The sequence below is a fragment of the Dermacentor variabilis genome, unplaced genomic scaffold (assembly GCF_050947875.1).
Source record: "Dermacentor variabilis isolate Ectoservices unplaced genomic scaffold, ASM5094787v1 scaffold_13, whole genome shotgun sequence".
Taxonomy (NCBI): Eukaryota; Metazoa; Arthropoda; class Arachnida; order Ixodida; family Ixodidae; genus Dermacentor; species Dermacentor variabilis.
In genome coordinates this window covers 32,810,362-32,833,245 of record NW_027460291.1, presented here as the reverse complement: position 1 = coordinate 32,833,245, position 22,884 = coordinate 32,810,362, and the positions used below count along the sequence as shown (strand labels likewise).

General features: G+C 46.3%; 1 protein-coding gene across 2 annotated transcripts in view; it reads left to right on the top strand.

Annotated features, from left to right (window-relative positions):
• The window catches only part of Mp (collagen XV/XVIII-type protein multiplexin), a 448,114-nt gene that overhangs the window by 290,734 nt on the left and 134,496 nt on the right, over positions 1–22,884 (top strand). Inside the window, exons 3-5 of one of the 2 annotated variants that reach the window (XM_075677558.1) lie at positions 2,857–2,898; positions 18,056–18,125; positions 22,174–22,212. In XM_075677558.1, the coding sequence (XP_075533673.1) occupies positions 2,857–2,898; positions 18,056–18,125; positions 22,174–22,212 (151 nt within the window). The remainder of the gene's footprint in view (positions 1–2,856; positions 2,899–18,055; positions 18,126–22,173; positions 22,213–22,884) is intronic. The other variant, XM_075677559.1, reaches the window with a different exon arrangement.

The following is a 22,884-nucleotide window of genomic DNA, read 5'->3' as shown; positions in this document are numbered from 1 at the left end:
ACGCCTGCTTGGTGTTGCCGATATCTGAGGGCAGCAATACACCCGCCGAAACTAGCATGGCGCGTGCTTTATTAATTTAAGTTGATGTATTTTACTATAGAGAGCAGCATAACATATTTCTGACGGTCTTGCAGTTGAACGTTCTTATTCTTCCACGTATAAAAATTCCATCGTTCGCTCGTTCCGTGCGACAATCGGTAGCATTCCGGCTTCGCATTATATTGGCTAGTCTCTCAAAGCACTTCCGGGCGACGAGTTCTAGATTTCCAGAACCGAGATATCCGTTCAAGCGACGGTCCGTTTCGTCGCTCGAAGCCGTCGATCGTCGCCTTCGCGCACAAAATCGTTCGCATGGGGCTAGCCATAGAGAAAGAAATTGCACAAGAGCGGACACTCCCATAAAGCGCAGCAGCCGAATTGACTGCAGCGCACCAAGCCAACCAAGCCGCCGGCGTTAATACCTGAACCACACTTCTGGTTTTGGGCGCGCGCGTTTTGAACGCAAGGTGGTATCATTGTGCCATCTGCGCTTATCAACGTGTTTTTTAAAATTATTATTAAGTAAATATGATTGCGAACGAGCTTTACAAGCCTCCATTGAATATGTGCCACGTACTATTTCATAAGACGCAAGACTCCTTGTGAAATGAGGAAATCTTTATTTTATTCTTCATAAATGCTCGTTGCGGGCTTTTTGTGCATTCATCCAACGTTGTGGCGCAGCAGTAGTCCCCGTACGAAGCTCCACCGGACGACGTCAGCTGAAGAAAGTAAATTACGAGCATATGTCATTTTGGTATTAACACGTAAGAGTAATGCGTCTAGAGGCGAAACCTGCGAAAGTGGTGAATGGGTGGCATTACAAACAAAAGCAGTTCGCTTTTACAAATGTGGCGTAAAATATACCTGCCTCCCATCCCAAACAATACCGTACATACCACGAAAACATCCTACTTCCAAGCTTTCCCCTCTTCCCGGGACGTATGTCCTGCGCTTTAATGGCACGAATACACGGGCTACTGCGCGTTTCCCAAAGAACTTGTCTACAATCGACGCGATGGTACGCTACGAATACACAGAAGTGACCACAACACAGGCCTTCAACCAGACCCCCCTCCCCCCCCCCCCCCCCCATACTGGACGCTCGCAGAATTCCTTCTAGTCGCACTCGAGACAAATGCGCAGGTGCAAAGCCTGTCTTCAGTCGTGCAGAAGACGGAATTTTCGAGTTACAAGTTCCTAGTGTTTGAGCTCCTTGGCGTTATCTTTTGCGCGTTCTGCCGGCGCAAGCGACACACTCCTGTGTTATCACTCTTGCCAATTTCTAGTTACGTTTTCGACAAGCCGCCGGCGTTCTGAAAGAAGGTTTAAGTTATAAAAATTGTCACAAACATGTCACAGTAACATTCAGTACACGCCCAACTAACATTGTCACCATGGCCGAGTTGTTTTTTGCTGCGTCATGACAGGCGCGGCGAGAGTGCCTCTATATTACCCCAAAATGCCACGAAATTAATTACAATCATGTTGGGGGTCAGAGAAAGCGTCACGAACTTGTCCCAGTAAGAATCTGTACATGCGAAAAAACTGCGCCACACAGCCGAGCTGCTTTCCGCTAACTGCGTCACAAGGCCAGGCGCGGCGAGCGTGCCCCATAAGTAACAAAAGAAGAATGCCGAAATTAATTTTCAACAACGTTGGGCGTCAGCGCCACAAACTTGTCAGTGCATTAAAGCGCGAAACTTAACTGTGTAGTAGGGCCTAGCTGCTTTTCGCTAACCGCGTCACAACGCCAGGCGCGGCCACTGCACTTGAAAAGTACCCCAAAAAGTATAACGAAATTAGTTACAATAATGTTGGGGGTTAAAGAAAGCGCCAAAACTTTTCCCAGTAAGATTCGGTGCATGCGAAACTGCTTCACAGCGCCCTGTGCGACCAGCGTGCCGTAAAAACTGCGGAAATCAGTTAAAATAACGTTTGGCTCATAGAAAGCGTCCAGACATATCTCAGTACGACTCTTTAATTCAACTTAACTGTGCCACGACGGCCGAGCTGTTTTTCGCTAACTGCGTCACTGATCTCGGTTTTGTGCAGTAAGCCTAATTGCTCTAAATGCGTCGCAGACTGTCGAACAAGATTTGTCACCTTGCCGTAGTGCAATAGTGCAGTGGTGCCGTGTCGAAGTGCAGAAGGAACGCAAGAATTCGCCGGGAGCATAATAAATCAGCCTAAATCCAAAAATAGAAAAACAGGCAGACGGGAGGCCGAACAGGCCAACGCGGAGGTGCGCAGCCGGTCTCGCTTGGTTCAGCGGGGTGTCTGACGAATGGCGCATGCATCTGGTGCATCATTCGCCTGTCGCTAGCCAACGGAATAAAATGTAAGCCGCAAAGTATAATTTAATTTATACACAGCTATCTTTAGTTTTGCCGGGAAACAATAAAGGAATGAAACAATGTCTGTTAACTTCGTTTCGCATTCTCTTTTTTTTTTCGATGCTCGCGGCAGCAAACGGTCGGCGTTAATACTAGCGTGACGTATTTACTGTTGCCAGTTTTCGACGAGTGTCCCATCTGGTATAATTTCTTCCTCTGTGGTTTATATCCTTAAAGCGTGACGTGCGATCACCATCAGGTGAACTTCGTAGTCACATGGTAAGGTAGAAAGTTGCTCTATTTGGAATAGATGCGCCGACTTAATAATGTATAGTCTCATGGTAAGTGAATTGTCGGCTACGGCCACTTACTCCGTGGCTACGGCTAACCGGCGATTCTGCTTAGTCTGAGAATCAGTGGACTGCACAGTGATTGACATATTATTCTGACTCTTTCTCTCTCTCTCTCTTTTTACCCACAGCCGGTTGGCAGCGGAGAGTACTCGGAGGCAGACAATGGTGACGTAAGTGGTAGCAGACCGTTTTCTTTCTCCCGTTATTTTCTTCTATCCTGAGTATACTATGCACGACTTCTAATTGCGGGCGAGCATTAACGCAGTCACTCCCTTTGCTTCCATTTCTGTGGGTGCAAAGCTGTGTACAAATCTAACAGTCCAGGGGCGCTATTCTGGACATTCCGCCATTTTCTTCGATGCGTGACGTAGACGCGACGCGAATAAAATTGGCGCTGATGGCCCCATTTTGCTTTCGTAACGGGACGCCAACTTGACGTTTTGCCTAAGGAACTGAACGTAAGGTTCTCGATAAAGAAAAACGCTTTTCCTCCGCGGTAAAAATAAAGCAGCAAGCTCAATGCGCATGATTATTCCGTCGAAAACGCTTGTCGCTTCTGTCGTCTGCTGCGTACAAGCCGTTTACTGCTTCATTAGCTAGGATGCGTGTCCCCGGGAAATGGAATGAGTCATCGTATGTCGGCGTCAACGCGCCTGTTTTCTTCCTTGAGACAACATACGCGACCTACCAGTGGTGATGCGCGCACGTTCTAGGCCACGTTATCACTATTTCGTGAAACGTAAGTGGCTCAGCCCGACTCGGCTGGCTGAGAAAGGCCGAATATCACCGATAGCGTTGCGCGCGCCAAAGGTACCCGGTTGCGCTACGCAAGCGCCGGCGCTGCCATCTGTTGTTTACTTCGCTGGTTACTTGCACCGCGGGAGGAAACTCCAAGTTGCCGCCTTACGTACATTCCCTTTGATCAGTTAAAAAGACGCCGTTGTCATAACGTTTGATTGTGCGTAAAGACATTAATCTTGATTACAATACAAATGCAGCAGTGAAAAGTGGACAACGTTGCAGGAAGTTTGGTATGTTCAACCAATATTATTTCATATAAACGCGTTCTTTTAAAAAATGATGGCCCGAAACACAAATGCCAACACCACACGAGAGCGATGCAAAAACTATGAGCAAGCGTTATGAACAAAAGATTTTCATGGCGCCAAATGACGGAGAGAGAAAGAGAGAAGTGGTTCTTGTGGGGAAGGAGAAAAGACTGGCGCTATTTTCTGCAACCCATGCGGGAGCACGGCTCAGCGCCAGCAGGGTGGAGGGGATAGGGTTAAAAGAGAGAGAGGGTAGGAGGGAGAAAGGTAGAGGGACGTAGAGATGGAAGCGAAGTAGTGGCCGATCAGGAAGCCCGAGGTGGTGGGATGGCCATTAGGCCATCCGTCGTTGTAGAAATGTCCTATAGTCTCGCCGAGAGCCCCGACGAGTCGAGGTTCTCGACGACACTTAGGAAGGCTAGTAGCTGATTACGAGTGGGGAAGAGGATATCTTCCTGTCGTGAACATGGGAGCCCCAGGCGGTGGAACTCTTGCAGAAGTCGACGGCGGTTCTGCAGGTGAGCAGGGCAGGCCAGCAGGAGGTGCTCGAGAGTTTCTGGTTCACCACAGGAGGCACAGGCTGGCGAGGTGGCTTTCCCAAGACGGTGCCGGCGGGCTGCCGTCCAGTAGCAGCCAACTCGCAGTCGGAGCAGCAACGAGGCATCCCTTCGTAGGAGGCCGTGCTGTGGAAGAGGCCATGGAGGCCGGCCCAGGGATACCCGTTTGTCCGGGTGGCAGGCGATGATGTGCCGGCGCAGCCTGTGCCTCGAGAAGTCTGCGGCCGTTACAGCAGGGCTGAGGGAGACGCTTGAGTGGTGGGCACTTCTTGCCAGAGTGTCCGCCTCGTCATTTCCCGGGATCCCCACGTGTGCCGGTAGCCAATGCAGAGATACTGAGCATCCTGCGTCCTGAAGGGCCGTCAGTCTTGAAGAGAGCAGCGCTACCCCAAGGCTAGCCCTGTCAGGGTTCTGCAGGCAGAACATCGCCGCCTTGGAGTCGCAGAAGATGGCTACCGGGGTCGCTGGTAGCTCCTCTGCAAGTAGGTCCACAGCAAGGTGGAGTCCTGCTAACTCTGCTGCGGTAGAACTTGCGTGCCCCGGGAGACGGCACAGCTTGCTCTTTCGTAGGGCCGCTGCAACGAAGGCTGCTGTGGATGAGCCAGTCTCCGGTATCACGGATCCATCGACGAAGATGTGAAGGTGGTCCCCAAGTCTCTCTTCGAGGAGAGAGGCTGCCGTCTGCTGTAGGGCACATGTTGGGGAACGATTCTTCGAGACACCTGGCAGCTCCGTCGATATAGGGATTGGTGGTCGATGTGGTGGGCGAGGCTGCACAGCGTTCGTAGGCGTGCCCCCTATGACCTGATTATAGAGGCCACACAGCCGTCCCATGTGTGATGCTGGCCGGGAGCGTAGGCGGGTCAGGACTGCTTGACCATCTGCGGCATGGTGTAGGCGATCAATGTGTCGTAGCCCCTGTTGTAGGAAGAGTAATGACAGGAGCAAGGCACCTGCCTCTGCCAAAATGGCGGCCACTTGTGAGGTTCGGGGAACGCCAAGACAGAGCCGTATTGCTGACCGATGCTGCAGCTCCAGTTTCCGCAGGCGGGGTGGGGGCAGCGCCACAAGAGGGAGGGCATACAGTAGCCGTGAAGTGACTGCAGCTTCAAATAGCTGCAGGGCCCATCTGCTGGTACAGCCCTGTCCACGGGCAAGGAGATGACGGAGAAAATGTGGCGATACGCATTCCTCTCGGCTGCCATTGCATATGGCTGCTCATTATTATAATTAGCGCGGCTAGTCGCACCAAAAATTATGGCGGAAAATTGCTGCAATGGCGGCCCAGCGCAACGTCACGCAACGTCGAATTGACGTTTACGAAACGGCCCTTCCTGCGACGCTCCCCACGGCGTATTCCTTCATCCAATCAGCAAGCTGGCATGGCGCGTATCCTGGATCGCCACCACATATTCGCGAAATCGCAGATGCATTGCAGTGGCTTCTGTACGCTACCGCTCACTTTTTTTCTGAAGCGCTAACGTCGCAATTTGGCTGCCAAGGACCAAAAGAATGTATTAGTCGCTAAAATTTGCAGCTCCACGTGACATCATCTTGATGAAAACGCAAGATTGCATTTTGCAAAACTTCCGTTTCCCGGCACAAATTTCAAGGCACGTGAGCTCTCCACAGGCAATCAGAGAGTCAATATGGCGGATAATGGCGGCCGTGCAGCCGCCATGCGTGTGGAGAATAGCGCCCCAGGTCTGAGCATTTTTAATTGATGTGCAGTCGGCTATGACTTCGTGTTGGCTCGGCTAGCCAAAACGACGCAATTCTGTATTTGATGCGAAAACGAACCGGGGGAGGGGGGCGATGTTGTACGTGCACGAGCTGAGCAATGAGCTCGTGCGCAGATGACCACGCCTGGGGCGCAGGTGGAACGTGGGTTACTAGGCTATTCTTTGAGCTCGGGCTCCGAGCTTTCATGACGCGCTATCATAACGCGCGCTCATGACTCAGTGTTAAAATCGATGAGCTAGTGGTATAGAAAGCTTGACTTGAGACCAACAGCGCTGCGCCAGCTTGTCGTTGCGTCACTGTCAATGCTTTTCGCAGCTGATGGCTTGCTAAATGCTGCCGCGTCTTACTACGCCTAATGCATTTCTGTATTGCGCTGGATATCATTGCGACTTGTTCGCACTGGTCGTGAAACGGCGCTATACTAAGCTCCCGCTTGTAGACCATCGCACCGCGTTTTATTTTGTCCTGTCGTGCAGTGCTCGTAATTAACAGCCTCAAAACGCACGGGACGACTTTCATCCAAAGGTGCGTTTGGCTCACGTGGTAAGGATATAGGGTACGTCGGGCAAAACGGCGACATGCATGCAGAGATGCTTGTGCACGTATTTATGTGTACCATTTCAATTCCTTTCAACACGCGTTCAACTCGTTCTTCTATTTTTCTTTTCTTTAGGATCAAGAGGAGGTTTCTAAATTTTTTTTTCTTTTCTTGAAGTGGGAAGAAAGAAGGGGAAAGAGAAAGAGCGAGGGACGTGCGAGCATTAGCTGGTGTTCCCTAAAAGACTCCTCATTCGCTTTCGAAAAATGCCTGTTTGGCTTCTGCTCGAAGGGGAACGTTACGCATGGTGCGCGGAAGCGGGCAGTCGGCGTGCCGCGCGGCCCAAATACAGGTTCTCCGATTCGATTTATCGATTCGAGTGCACTTTCGTGCGATCGGAATGACAGAAGTTGATCTAAAGACAGCCGGAAGAAAAAGAAATCAAGTGATAACCCGTGTCAGCATTCAAAAGTTACTGCTTTAAATTTATTTATACATTTTAGTCCCAAACTGAGAGAGCAGTGACAAGGGAATCCAAGCGAGTAGAACAAAGGCGATGTAGGTCACCTTATTGTTTGCACGAAAAGTTCAAGCCCGTGGCCGTTCGTCAGGCCATGCGCAGACAAGACGATGAAGCCACTGGCCGCCGTTTTGTCTCAGCTGTTATATATCCCACAATTCAATATCGAACGCGGCGACAGTTATAGAAGGTACGACGGAAGCGGTTTCCCAGGCTTTTCGATGACTGTTACGTAGCGGTCAAAGAATAGTGCCCTGAAAGGGACTATGAATTGAATATACCAGGTTAAGCTAGAGCGGCAAATTCCTCGTTTAAATCGCCGCTTCTATCGCGTTTACCGAAGGCACAAGTTTTGTATGTTAGAAAACAACTGGCGGCAGCAACACCGAATTTCCGAAACAGGTCTGATTCTTCAAGCTCCTCGTTCGTAAGTGCTCTTTGCCATTTACTGGCCGCCTTCAATAATAAGAAGTCCAACGTCAGGATTGGCAAAAATTTTCTCTTACAAACAATTTTATCGCAAGAGCGTTTTTGTGAGAAAGGGCCCAACCTTCCGTGACGCCACCACAGATGGTAGCAACGACTGGCCTGGAGTAGTGATTTGCTGGTTATAAATAGAAAATTTTTATTTGCATGTGATGCAAACCAAAGTCGAAACTGAGTGCTTAATGGAGTTCTCCGGAAAGAGGGAAAAGAAGGAGGCGACCAAGAAAAAACAAACAACCTGGGTCCGCGTATTTACGAACTACTAATGCTATAGAGCCACTGTTGGACAGACCAAATGCCCAGCAATCGTGACCAGGCACGTACACAGGATATTTTTTTTTCGGGGGAGGGGGGGGGGGGGCGCAACCCAAGGTAAGTTTTCTATGCAAATGACGGTGGGAGGGGGGTACCTTTACTAATACAAAGGTGAATAATGCCCACCGTTAGCCATAAAGACGCGTAAACCCGTAAAAGAAAAATGAAACATTTTGGAGGACGCTGAACGCGGTAGCGTTCAAAGACCCCACTTTTCATGCTTCCCGGCAACTGCAGCTTATGTAACCCTAACGTTACCGGGAAACGCTGGTTGCGAACGCTATGCACGAAGGCGAGCCTTCTAGTGGGAACGCGGCCTTTGGCGTGGGTAGATCTCCTATTATTCTTTCGCACTTTTAATATTTCAGTCTGAGAAGAGCTAACATAAAGGACATGCGCTGTCGGTATTTTTTTTTCGTGAACTTTGTTTGTGAGCTGCCGTTCTCCGAATTCCGAGAAATAACTTTGTATGAATGAAAGACAAGTTATGAGCAACTTTGGTGGTAGAGAAATGGTTGGGAATTTGGTTCGTAATTCTTTTTAGCGAGGCGAAGTCCAACGCTGGATTTTCTGCGAGGCCGGCTCCTTAACACCATCGCGTTAATAAGGTATATGTCACAGGCGTACCTGTGAGATACGCTTCTCCTTTACTTGGCAAACAAGGAACCACATCAAGTGAACTTGCGCAGGAAGAGCACTGCGAAGAACAAGTAAACAAGTAAGTGTAACAGATTTCTAGTAGCGATTTTTGAATCAGCTCTGGAATAATTACAGAGAAATATATATTCGCGGAACAATCACAGTTCTTTTGCACCCCTATGGTTTACTACTCTACCAAGTGCCAAAGCCGACTCGTATGGTTATTAGGGAAGTTGCGTAACGATGCGCGGCCGCCAGTCCCGTAAACCGCGTAGAGTGCAGGACGCCGCGGTTCTAGACGTACTGCGCCCATCGCGGAAGGTTAGAAAAACTCCCACATAAGCACAGCAGGGAAGTGGCTAGGTCAGGCGGCTCGACTGATAACTGCACAAGCGTCATTCAAGGCACACGGGATTATTCTCCGTTTCCGGCAGCATTTTCTCTACTTCCATTTACAGCGTAGCTGTTTGTGCCGACCTTGTGCAGTCGGTGCCGGACTTCGCTAAAACGGGGCCACATGACCTAGCAAGTGAGAAAAAGAAGAGCTCAACAGGGGGAAAGGGCTTGGAGTGACTCCTTTCCCCCTGGGAGAATGCTATCTTAAACGCGAATCTTATACGGTTGCCACACGGTGCATTTTCGGGCGATCCAGCCAGATCGGCATTGAAATTATCGACGATTGATTCCACCCTGCCGCGAAAGAAACACATGTTATGCTGGCGGTTTGCGGCCCAGCGATTGAAACGCTATACTAGGAGAGCGTGGCTGCTGGCACTTCTCGTGCCAGCAAGAAGTTCCGGCAGCCACGTCAATCGTCAAACCAATCCAACCAATCACCAAAACGATTGCAGCGCCCGCATCTCCCGTGGAGGGTCTTGCGCCCAATGTACGGAGATTTGGATTAGTGGTTCCACACTTTCCATCCCAGCTACAGCTATGGGATTACCACGAGTATAGTGCGCACTCCTGAGGAAGAAGCTGCCTGCCGCAAAGCCGAAAATGTAGTGAAAGAATGGTGAAACAAAAGATTTACAATATAGACTGCTTGCAATGTTTTACTTTCCTGGTGTAACGCTCAGTGTAACTAACACAGATTTGCTGTTCGACCACTTTCACGGTCTGGGAGGCGGCGTAACTTTTTTTCTCGCCATCAAGCACTTGAACAGCCAACTTTCCAGGTATTAGTTTGCCTGCTTAATGTTTGCCGTTTGCAGTTTGTTCAAACATTGGTCAAAAGCTGCCTGTACTGTGAGAACAATGTGTTCGGAATTGCAGTACCCAGCAAACTCCTGGATGGACACGTTTATTTTCTTTACAATTTCATCACTGTTTTAGCTGATTGAAATGTGTCTATGTACAGTGAGTACCAGCGTGCAATGAGTATACACCACTTTGCGGGCGATTTAGTTCCCCGCGCAAGTCTTCTAACGTAGTTGCGAATATATAAATCATAAGAAGCCAACAAACACTGAAACCAAGGACAACATAGGGGAAATTGCTTGTGCTTAATAAATGAAATTAAAAAACGATAAATAATGGAAATTAAAGTGGACGAAAAAACAACTTGCCGCAGGTGGGAACCGAACCCACAACCTTCGCATTTCGATTGCGATGCTCTACCAATTGAGCTACCGCGGCGTTCTTTTCCCATCCACTTTCTTGGGTATTTATGTGTCCTGGTAGAACCCTGGGAGTGTTAGCCAGCGCCACCACACGCGAAATGTGAAGGTTGTGGGTTCGGTTCCCACCTGCGGCAAGTTGTTTTTTCATCCACTTTAATTTCCATTATTTTTCGTTTCTTTATTTCATTTATTAAGCACAAGTAATTTCCCCTATGTTGTCCTTGGTTTCAGTGTTTGTTGGCTTCTTATGATATGACTAATAAAAATCGGGCCCCTCGGTTAACCCCCTTTCTTATCGTTGATTACATAACGAGGGTCTCGAATCCGGCAACATTGATACCTTCAGGTAGCATATGGGGGTTTATTGACCAGTTGCCTTCACCCAATAAGATCACGTTCTCGTGACGCCTGCGGCAATAAGGACGTTCCACGTCCGCCGCCAAAGTCTGTGAGCGGTGGCGCTGGCTAACACTCCCAGGGTTCTACTAGGACACATAAATACCCAAGAAAGTGGATGGGAAAAGAACGCCGTGGTAGCTCAATTGGTAGAGCATCGCACGCGAAATGCGAAGGTTGTGGGTTCGGTTCCCACCTGCGGCAAGTTGTTTTTCCATCCACTTTAATTTCCGTTATTTATCGTTGCTTTATTTAATTTATTAAGCACAAGTAATTTCCCCTATGTTGTCCTTGGTTTCAGTCTTTATTGGCTTCTTATGATATGACTCATAAAAATCGGGCCCCTCGGTTAACCCCCTTTCTTATCGTTGATATATATATATATATATATATATATATATATAATTTCATTTATTTTCGCCTTAAAGGCCAGGAGGCATTACATAAGGGAGGGCTTCAATCCTTGTAACAACGTTAGAAGAAATGTACAGAACAGTAAAGAAACAACAATAAACAAATACAAGCCAGAAACAAGTGTGAAAAAAAAGGAAACATCGTGTTAGAGTAAGGGTAGGTGGAATCGGTAATTAAGCAGTGTGGTTGTTTAACATTCCGCGGAACATTTTACGGTCAGTGCATGGCACGATATCTTCTGGGAAATGGTTCCAATGGGTTATTGCGCCGGGGAAGAATGAAGTGCTCGTGGCAGATGATCGGGTGTTAATGTTTGCTATGGGACGACTGTGGCTTAAGCGAGAGGACGTACGTAAGGGTGGATTTAACAGGGAATGCCTGGAGTGTGGATGGTAATAAAAGGTGTGAAGCAAGCAGTGACGAGAGATGATCCGGCGGGAAACAAGCGATGGTAGTTCAAGTGTACGTTTTAGTGCGGCTATGCTGGTATCACGATCGTAATTGGAAGTTATAAACCGAGCAGCGCGATTTTTTATTGCTTCTATGTCATAGGTTAGATATGATTGGGAAGGGTGCCCGATAGATGACGCATATTCTAACTGCGGACGTACGAATGTTAGATATGCTAGCTTTTTTTATTTCTGGTGATGCGGCTTTCAGGTTGCGTTTTTAATATCCAAGGGTGCGTGAAGCATTAGAACAGATGGTGTCAATATGAGTTGCCCATGATAGTGTCGATGTCATGTGAACGCCGAGATATTTGTAAGACGGGGCATGATTGATAGGAGCTGAATTTATTGTGTAGGTGTGACTGGTTAAGCTGTGGTTGCGGATGAATGACAGAGCTTTGCATTTAGTTAGGTTAAGCGTCATGTACCATTTCTCGCATCATACTGCGATGGAATCGAGATCCTGTTGTAGTGCGACGATTTCATTCGAGCCTTTGATTGGGGAATATAGGACACAGTCATCCGCGAACAGACGTAATTTATTCTTAATTTTAGCAGGTGAGTCATTGATGTAGATGAGGAAAAGTAGAGGCGATAAACCAGCGCCCTGTGGCACACCCTATGTTACGCTGCTAAGAGAAGAATTATGGTTATTTGCAGAGGTAAACTGTGTGCGCCCTTTTAAGAAGTGTTCAAGCCAGGTAAGCAAGCTATTTGGGATTCCGATAGATGCGAGTTTTTGAAGTAGGTGATTGTGGGAAACGCGGTCGAATGCTTTTGAGTAATCCAAGAAAATGACATCAATCTGCAAATGAAGGTCCATGAAATGTAGAATGTCATGGGTGAACCGGGCGAGTTGGGTCTCGCATGAAAATAGTTTTCTGAAGCCGTACTGGTGAGGGTAAAAGAACTTGATAGATTCCAGGTGAGACATTAGGTTGGATGAGATTATATGTTCTAGAAGTTTAGAAGGAATGCTGGTCAGAGAAATTGGGCGATAATTTATAGCATGGGAGCGGTCGCCAGTCTTGAAGATTGGTACAGCATGGGCCTTTTTCCAGTCGTCGGGCAAGCTTTCAGTCTTTAAGGATTGCGTAAATATTAGATGTAGTACCTGGCTAGAAATGTTACTTGTGTTAACTAGTATTCTGGCGTTAATTCCATCACACCCGGCTGAGGTGGTTAGTTTGAGTGAATTAATGAGGCTACATATGCCATCAGGGTTGATCTTGATGTCTGGCATTAATTTTACTGGGAGTGGTGGTATTGGTTCAATGGGAGTGTCATTAGTGTTGGAGAAAACTGAGGTGAAGTAGTCGTTAAGAGCCGACGCGCACTTCTCAGAGTTAATGAGATTGCCATCCGGATCTGTTAGTTCAGTCTGTCTAGAATGTGTCTTTACTGAAAGTAAGCACCAGAATTTATTGGGGTTTGATCGTAGAATTGTCAGAAGGTCATGATTAAAGAAGTTATCTTTGGCTATCGTCAGCTCCTGAATATATTGGTTAGCGCACAGCTCGTATTTTCCCCATGTTTCTGAGTTATTTGTAAGTTTGGCTTTTCGATAAAGCCTTTTCTTTTTAGCAAGGAGAGCTTTCAGTCGTTTATTTAACCATTCATGGTTAGAGTCGGATTTCACGATAACTGTTGATATGTATCTAGCTTCCAGGTTGAGCAATACATTCTTATAAAGATCCCAGTTGCTATCGACAGTTCTTGATAAGCAAGACTGCTGAAAATCATTAAAAAATTTTGGAGTTCGTTATTTATGGCGTCAAAGGCCGCCCTTTTGTAATCTTTTATTATTTTTGTTGTGGGTGATTTTTTCTTAAGCGCTATTGTCATGCAGATATGGATGAGGTTGTGATCGCTAAGACCGGGCAGTGGGGTAACGCTCTTTAAGCTATCAAAAAAGGCAAGATGTGAGCATAAGGTCAAGGGTCTTATCCCCTCTTGTAGGACATATCACCTGTAGGTTGAAGTCTAGAATAAGATCAATAAATTGTTTAGCTTCGGATAATGGTGACCTGTTGGTCACAGAAAGCAGAGGCCAGTTAATGTTAGGGTAATTGAAATCGCCCAAGAGGTGAATAGGTGCGTTAGGGAATTTGTCAGTGATGTCGGTTAGTGCTTCACGGAGTGAATCGCAGAATGACGGATGGCTGTCCGGCGGCCTGTAGCACACGCCAAAAATTGTCTTCCCAGCACCGTTGTAAGCGCAAGTCCACAATAGTTCGAGATTATCATCCCGGCTGATCAGGGAAGATGAGAAGGTGTTTCTGATAGCTGATAAAACACTCCCTCCTCTCCGGTTGCTCCGATCATGGCGATACAGAGCATAGCCGGAATTAGGAGCGAAAATTTCGCTATCTCTTACGTCTCCGTTTAGCCACGTTTCAGTTAGTACTATGATGTCGGCATCGATGTCGTGAGTGAAGCTGCGAAGTTGTTCTCGTTTGGGTAGCAAACTGCGCATGTTAGTGAAGACTATGTTAAGGAGAGATAAAGATGAGGGACGATTGCGAGATGGGAGGTTGAAGTGATAGGCTTTGTTGTCCGCCATTGCACGTTTTCGTGTCTTGTTATTTGGGATGCGCTGTTTCCATGCGCCTTTATGAATGGTCTCGTAGCCTCAATCACGCTGTCAGGAGTAGGGTCGTAGTGATCGCGCTTATTGTTGACGAGCAACTTGTCTACGTGTAGTTTGAACGCACATTTTTGTGGTCGTATGAAACCTAACAATTAGAACGTGCGATGCGAGTAGAAGGAGCGAAATCTTCACGTATAGCGAAGTTTGTTGCCTTTAGTTTCCGCCCACAGCCCAGAATGTTTTCCTTTGACTTGAAATAAGCCAACTTGATAATTATCGGGCGCTTTCTTTCAGGACGGTATTTGCCTATGCGATGAGCACGTTCAATAGCGCTTGGTTCTAGATGCATTTCCAGCTTGCTAGCGCAGAAATTGATTATTTTTTCCTCAGACTTTTTCCATGTTTCTTTTTCATTGTCTTCCAGTCCGAGGAAAAGCAAGTTATTACGGCGCATTCTGTTGTTTGTGTCAGTGCTCTCGGCTTTTAGCAGCGCTATCTCTTTGGTGGCATCATTCTGTCGAGTCGCAATTACTTCGTCCTGATGGTCGTTTTCTAGCACAGAAATACGTTTTGTCAGTGCAGCAATTGTGTTGTCTTTGAGAACGTTGGCTTCTCTGAGCTCATTTATATTGGTACGTATTTCTGAAATTATTTCTTTTAGTTCTTTGATCGTCTGGGAAAGGGAAGAAGCTGTGTCTCTGTCGGGGCCTGGGTTAAGTTCAACATCTCCGGAGAGCAAGAGGATTAGATCGGACAGAAACGCAAAGGCAACAGCTTCATAGTACAGACGCACAACTCTACACCATTTCAAGTCGCAGGGGCACGACACCGCGAAGACACAGCGATTGTCGCTACGAAATTCCTTAGTATTTTTTAAGTAACTAACCTGGAAGGTTAGGAAAGCGATGAGCATCCTGCGTGCAACGGTGTCGCGCCCCAGTTGATCAGCTTTGCCACTCCGATTAAATACGGCTTGGCTTGACGCTGTAACTGGTGACGTCGCCTTCGTAGGGTGTTGCCAGGTGAAAGGAGCTTCTGCCGCTAAAGCTGGACTCGTCTTCACTGCTTCGGTGACGAGAGGCGGGCGGGTAGCCCAGGGTTGTGGTGGCTTCAGGGAAGGCGATCCGGTTTGCAGAAGGGGTTCCGGGGTAGGGCATGTACCAGCACAAGACAAGTACGGCAGCAGCTGGAGAGTTAGGAAAGCGATGAGCATCCTGCATGCAACGGTGTCGTGTCCCCATATATATATATATATATATATATATATATATATATATATATATATATATATATATATATATATATATATATATATATGTATATATATATATATATATATATATATATATATATATATATATATATATATTCTAAATCCATCTTCAATAGGCCAGCTGAAGTAGAGAGTAGAATTTATTGATAGGAAAGACAGTTATAGATAGTGTCCTGCAGGAACTTCAACAATACTTTTGTTGCACGCATTGAAATTGCAGTGTCAGGCCATGGGCCGAGGATAGCTTCCTCCGACAGTAGTTGTCTGCCAACGCTGGCTAGAGCTGAAAGATATGCGCTAGCCTGCACGAGAAAGTTCTTACAACAGAGACATCATGCAAGAGTAGGTGCCAGTGAACCCTGATGTTCGGCATATTATTAGCGAAGGCGGCAGGCCATGATGAACAGCACTTTCGAGCAAAGAACTTAGGGAGTCCTGCCTTTGCTGTTACATCACGACATACTGCGTATGTCGGCTTATATTGCAAGAAATCTCATGTCCATTAAACACAACACCGAAGTTGTGTTGTACATTGGCGGAAGTATAGTTACTGGCACTGTATACCCGAGTGAAACGCATGTCACCAATTAAAGTTACATTTGCCTTTGACAATGACCAAAAATAACCGGTAGAAGCCGTTGTGTAGCCATAGTGTTGGGCACAGAAACCCCCTTTCTGGATTATTATGCCAGCGCCCACTCAGGACACTTTGCCAACGCCACGCACAACACAAAGAGTTTGTGTTGTGTGACAAAGCCAGTACAGTTAGTATGAGCTGTTTCTGCGAAAATGAGTACAGTTATAGGAAACTTCCGATAGCTAACGCCTCTCACACCACAAAGCAGTTCCTTGCAGGAGTGATAGAGTAGATTAGCTTAGTGGGCTGTGTTTTTCAAAGCCGCAGGGCATGTCGAACGAATGAGCGTCAGAGGCTAGATTTTTTGCCTGTGAGCTTCCATGCGCTCTTTACACTGTTTAGCGATGTTTGAAATGCCAATCTAATGAAAAAAACTCACGGGTCTGTCTTCTTGAGTGTGGTGACAGCGAATTCAACTCCCCGATCGCCTGTGCAGATAGTTTAATGCCGGTATTTTTAGGCTATAAGCTGGCGTTTGCCTTTGGGAAGAAACTGGAGCAACTGACGCGGATTGCCACACTCGTGTCCTGCTGTTTACAGCCCTTCTTCTGTGCCCTGAAGAAATCGGCAATTAAAACTTGAGGAATCGTATTTGAGACTTGCTTAGCGCAGAGATATTTCCTGGAACAAGCTAGGCATGATTTAGACCTGCGGCGCCTTTTCCAACCTTTCTAGTTCTAGTCTCCTTTCGGTTCTTTACGAGAACCGAAATCACCTGGGTTATGTTCCGTCCAAAGTGGACTCAACGAGATACATGTAGCATGGGCGTCAACACGTTAATGCTCTAAGCCATAACCAGCCCAAGAACGACGCGACTTTGAATAGCGCACTAAACGGGGCAAAAATACATATGAAGCCAGATTTTAATAATTGAGCGATAATTTCTTATATCTTTGAATTTATTAAAAGTGCATGCGGCGGTAGCCGGTAAGCTTGGAGCGTTCTTTTTGAATGCCAATGTAAGAAAAAGCAGCAAGTAAGCAAGCAAACAAACATTCAAACAAGCAGCTGTGCATGCTTCATTGTATTACGTATAACTGATCTAAAATGCGTTTAGCGTTTACAGTCTTCTTAGGTGCTCTGGTAATTGGGGTGGAGCGTAGAAAACCGTTATTCTTTCAATGCCCAGCTACCACGAGAAACGGCGCTTTGTAAACCGACGAGAACCCAGCGCGGTATAGCCTAGCACGGTATATCGAATTCGTGTTTTGAGATTTTCGCATCGCCCGCATACCTGGTCAAACCCGCTAGCGATTCCCGGCTTGCTGCCACGCTCTTTGTAAACCAGTTAGGAAAGTACGCGTGATGTTCGCCTCTGAGAGCTATGGCGCTAATGTTTTCAGCAACATCGGTGGTTAGCACTATTGTTCTGCGCGTCCTCTAGAAGGGAGTCTGGCCCTGCTGTAAAAAATGGGGAGAGGGGGGGGACGAATTAACAAAGCATGTCGTCCTTAAATGCTCTTTTCCATTTGCCCTTGGCATTTGCCCTTGGACACATTTTCCATGTGTCCGGCATTAGGATTGCCTGGAATCTGCTCTTGCGAACAATGCAAGTGTAAGAGCATTTTGTGAACACGGGCCCAGAGTTGCCAGACATTGAAGCGATGAAGGCAACATACAAGGTGTTGGTGCACCGCTATACACCTTGTAGCTTCCCAGCGCTACACCTACAACGCCATAGGTGCTTGGTGAAGGGAAACAAAACGGGGCCAAAATGTGTGAGCTGCTCTCTGCCAGCCTCAATGTGTGCTTAAGGTTAGTAAAACACGGCTAGTCCGAACACGCCTGATGAATCCTCCAACTAATTCCTCCTATGATGGTAAGGTATGTTTATGTCTTCAAGTTTTGCTTTCTACCCTCTTTGAATACTCGTCACGATAACGCAGTCTGACACATAAATCTTGCAGTTGCTTTCTGGTCGCCGTATAAGCGAAACCCAATGTAGGATGATGCAGTGATAAAAAAAAAAAAATGCGCTCCGGAATCACCTGGGTTATGTTCTGTCCAAAGCGGACTCAACGAGATACGTGTAGCATGGGCGTCAACACGTTAAAAGACCTTGACCTTGAATCTTTCTCTTTCCATCTCCTGTTTCGCAGTACGCCGACGAAGATTCTAAGGATCCTAGCATCTTTGGCTCGGACTACGACGAAGGAAGCGGAGATTTCGGTGAGCTGCGCTGTCTTGCTGCATTCAACCCTCTCTGCGAATGTTTCCGTTTCTGTATGGTAAAAGGGGGATTTTTATCGAAATCGAAGGACTTTGGGTAAAACATACATTGCAGTTAATGACTCGCATCAGACTGGCTAGGCCATTTATTTTCCGCACGGCCGGTAGGCAACTTCCACAATATACACCCACGACCGCTTTATACGTTCGGAATGACGATGAGTGGCATTTGAAACTCAATAGCTGAGCTTGTCGCAGCCAAATTTCATTATTAAGGTGGGTCACTGTCGATAAGGCAAACAACCTGTCTATATACTAAACGATGTAGGCGTTTGTGAACGCACGCTTCCTAAAAGTCGCTCGCCATTCCCAAGAGCTCATTAAGAGTAACGTTTCTTGTTCTACTGAATGCTGATGCATTTGCACAGGAAGCCACAATATGCTGCTCAAATTTCGCATCGACTTGCTGTGACCTAGTTGAGCCAGGCTGCAGTTACCGTCTCTCTCTTTGCCTACCGTCACGCACTTTAAAAAGGCGTGCCTAATGGGGCGGCAAGGTTAAAAATTGTGGAGACGAATTGTCCATGAATATTCGACTCGTTTCTGGCTGGAACATTCGACGTTTATAATTTTGTGAATATTCCTTTACTGCGGAACATACTAGACATAAGCTGTTATCGGAGTAGGAATAATGTATGAGTGGCGGTTTTCTAGTGGGTCGCTTAACGTCAGTGTTGGTTAGGAAACTCGGGCGGAAATGCTTAGAGAGTACGGCGAGTTTTGTAGCGAATGAGTATGTGCTACATGAGGCGTAGGGACCATGCTGATTACTTGCTAGAGAACTTTATAATTAAGGATGCTTTATCTTTAGGCCCCTTGCGATTTTGTTACACTGATTTATTGAAATACACTATTTATTTTCGATCATCCTTGCATTTAAACGTGTTATGTGGCGGCGTAGTATCATACTGTACATATTTCCTTTTTTGTAATATATAGACATGTAGTCATTGCGGCCTCTTTTTTTTCTCGCTCTTTTAGTTGTCGCGATCGTACAGCCTCCGATCTGTTTCGCCCTGTTTATCAAATAGAAGCTACCAAGTTGAGTTACGAATTGAGTTCTGAATGGTAATCACGTTGTTAGATGACATTAATAAGCAGCGCTTACCACATATGTTCTGCACAAACATTTACTTCAAGTTTCTCCGAAGTGAGGAAGCTTTTGGCACGCAAAGGGATGTCTCAGACTAGGTATTTCCAAATGTTCTTATTGGATTTGATTTCAAAATATCGCTTTCGGAGCATCTCCTAGCAATATCTAAGGTCGCGCACGCACGCACAAAGAAAATTTCCCCCAATCTAGTTCCTGGATTTTCCGTAAACGAATGCGGCCCGCTAATGACTGAAAGCACCTGCAAACGGAAAACTTCGTGAAATGGGGTTCTACCTTTGTTAAACCTCCCTAATAGGATGAGATAGAAGTGGAATGAGGAATGCCTTTTCACGATGACACGCGAGTGTCAATGGGTCCACATGACCAGTCTGATACACAGTGCGAGTAGAACAAATGCGTCTAACGCGCCTTCACAAAATATTTCAGTCAAGCTTGAGCGCACATGTAGAGGTCGGCAGGGTCCGTATTCACAAAACTTTGCGTTCGTATGCGCTCTTTGCGATTGACCGACCGCCTTCGCTTTTAAGAGAACCCGCGTGCGGCTATTATTTGTTTCACATATGCTCGCACGTGCAGGCACTGGTTGAAGCTTCTAACAGTGCGAACCTTCTCTTTACGGCGTTGCGAGTAGAACTGGGACCGTAGTCGCAATAACCTCTTAGGCTATAGAATTGTTCGCAAAAAGAAAAATTACGCCAATCCTGATGCTGGACATATTATTATCGAAGGCGGATAGCTAATGGCGCAGATCACACACGAAAGATAAGTTTTGGGAATCAGGCCCTTGAAGAGAGCAAACGCAGATGGAGGACAAAGACGACACATCACGCACACTGCACTGAAGAAAAAAAAACACCTATTATTATTATTATTATTATTATTATTATTATTATTATTATTATTATTATTATTATTATTATTATTATTATTATTATTATTATTATTATTATTATGAGCTTGCTTATGCATGCGTCGGTGGTCTAATGGTTAGAGTATCGGGCTGCTGCGTTAGGGGCTCTGTTTAAATGCTTCCGTCCGACAATTTTATTTATGTTGTATATATACCTGTATATATAGTCAAATCAGAAGAAGCCAACGAAGAATTACAACGTCCCTCATGTCATTGTTGGCTTGATATATACTACTTGATATATATATATATATATATATATATATATGCACATATATATAGTTTTTCGCAAAGGCCTACGCAACGGGAGGGTAACCAAAGCAGGACTGGGCTGAAATGAACGTCCCAACGACGACTGTCGTAACGAGTTTGTGCGCCGCTGTGGACAATACATGTATATATATATATATATATATATATATATATATATATATATATATATATATATATATATATATATATATATACATACATATCAACGTGTTCGTAACCCGTAACCCACGATCGCTTAAGAGATCGGCCTACGAAAGAGGCTAGAAACATACCCGATAGTGAAAAGTGGTGGTAACTAGCTTTGTCGTTTAAAAAAAGGAAGACTACTACTTCAGTAAGTCCTCGTAGCAGCGCTTGTCAATTCTTCACTCCTCAGTATTTTCTCACTGGTCTCCGACGCAAATCATCTACACTCTATGGCCGACGTGGACCTCAAAAGGGACCGTGCAGCTCGCGGCACTGCGCCGGTGGGCAAACGAAGCGAACGTCTGCCTACAGGATGCCGACACATGCAGCCTCGGTGGCCGGTGTTGTTATAAGCAGCCGAGTCGGCCAAGTTCGGAGACCCGCCATTCATGGGGAGAAGCGCGGGAACGCGTGTTCACGCCCTCAAGACTAGCAACCTGATGAAAGGGTCTCCCCACGTGTGACTATAGCTGTTGAATTGAATGCTGCCGTTAATATCGTCTTCATGGTACCCTAACGTAGCCTCACGCTCATTAAGTTTTTTTATTTTGTATGACTGTTATACTTTGATGCTCATTGCCTGTAATCCGAATGCTAGGACAGGAGCACACGCAGAAGTTGACATGGCAATGGTTTAACGCGAGAAGCTGCCTGGCGACCGGTCCTGAAAACGACGCGACATTTCGTACATGCCTCCCTGGGGATCCGTAGCTGACGCTATGAGTGTAAAAAAAAAAGGGCATAAAAAAGAATATGGCGAGAACGGACTCGCGAGACGGGGGTCATGCCCCTGCGATACCCCTGCGTTAATCATGTTGATGCAGCGTCTCACGCGACGCACGAGTACTTCTCTCAGTGTACTTTGACTGGTAGCTTCAGAGAAGCATACTTCACTATTTATGTACGTCCTGCATTACCAGTTGCTGCTTGACGGTTTTCACGTGTGTGAGGGGTAATATTTGGGCTATGCGCCGATGCTCTCATTGTGAATATAGAAAGGGGCTCCCACCAGGAGGCTCCCATGGTCGCCCGGCTTGTATAAAACGGTTGCGTGCACTTTTTGGTGCCGGCAAATTTTAACGCCTAAGCGCGCGTCTTCAGAGGAAAGTGCGTCAAAATTTTCAGTTATGCGCAACCAATGGCAACCGTGCATGGGATAGATACAACGACGTCTGGATTTGTAGATTATAGCGTACGTTTATTATAGCGGCATCTAGAGTTTCTAGAAAATGCAGTTGAAATGACGTTTTCAGGTTAGAGGAGCAGCCCGCTTCCTTGAAGCGCCTTCAGGAAATAGTTCCACACCTCTTTCGGTCCTCTAGTTGGGCCGGACTTGTGTCGCCATTAGAGTGTGCGTATTGTTGCCTCGCTTTACTTTGTCATGAGCATTGTCTGTAGATGAAGCCTTTCTTGAACACACTTTTCAGACGCACTGTTTGAACGCGTACTGCTCTTTTATTTACGTTTTGTTCATATTTTGTTTCTCTACACTCGCGTCGAAAAAGACAACCTGCCACCAATCCTACCACCCCTGATACCTTATGGTGAGTTTATACTCTTTTCCTATTTTATGTTTGCTTTATTTCTTTTTCACACCAATATGCAAGCAATAGCGGCAGCCGGATTTTTGACCTGTTTTGTTGGTGCTCCAATCCTGAATTACTTTGAGTTGCGGTAGTTTTATGGTAACAACGGGTTTGCTGCCGAAGTGGTGGGTACAAGGGGAGGTTGACAGCTGTACGATTCAAATGATAAAAAAAGAAAACTAATACGTTTTGAAAATACTTTCCTCACTTGGCGATACGAACACGGCATAGTTTTTACAGTCCTTCTTTGGCTACGTTTGTGGCGCTCAACAGAGGTACTATAATTTTTGTGAAACAGCTAAATTCGAGGAATTGTGGCAGCTCCTGCCTGTTTAAGATGCACTGCCAATAAACGCACTACAGATTGTACAGAGTTAATGTAAACAGCTGCTGTCGCTCCACGCTCTGCTGCTTCTGCTGCTGCTGCTACTACTGCTACTACTACTACCACTACTACTACTACTACTACTACTACTGCTACTACTACTACTACTACTACTACTATTACTACTACTACTACTCCTACTACTACTACTACTACTACTAATAATAATAATCTCACATATATGGAGTGCAAGAGTGTCCGTAATCTTCTAATGCTCAACGGCTCGTGCTCGTTATGACTAGACG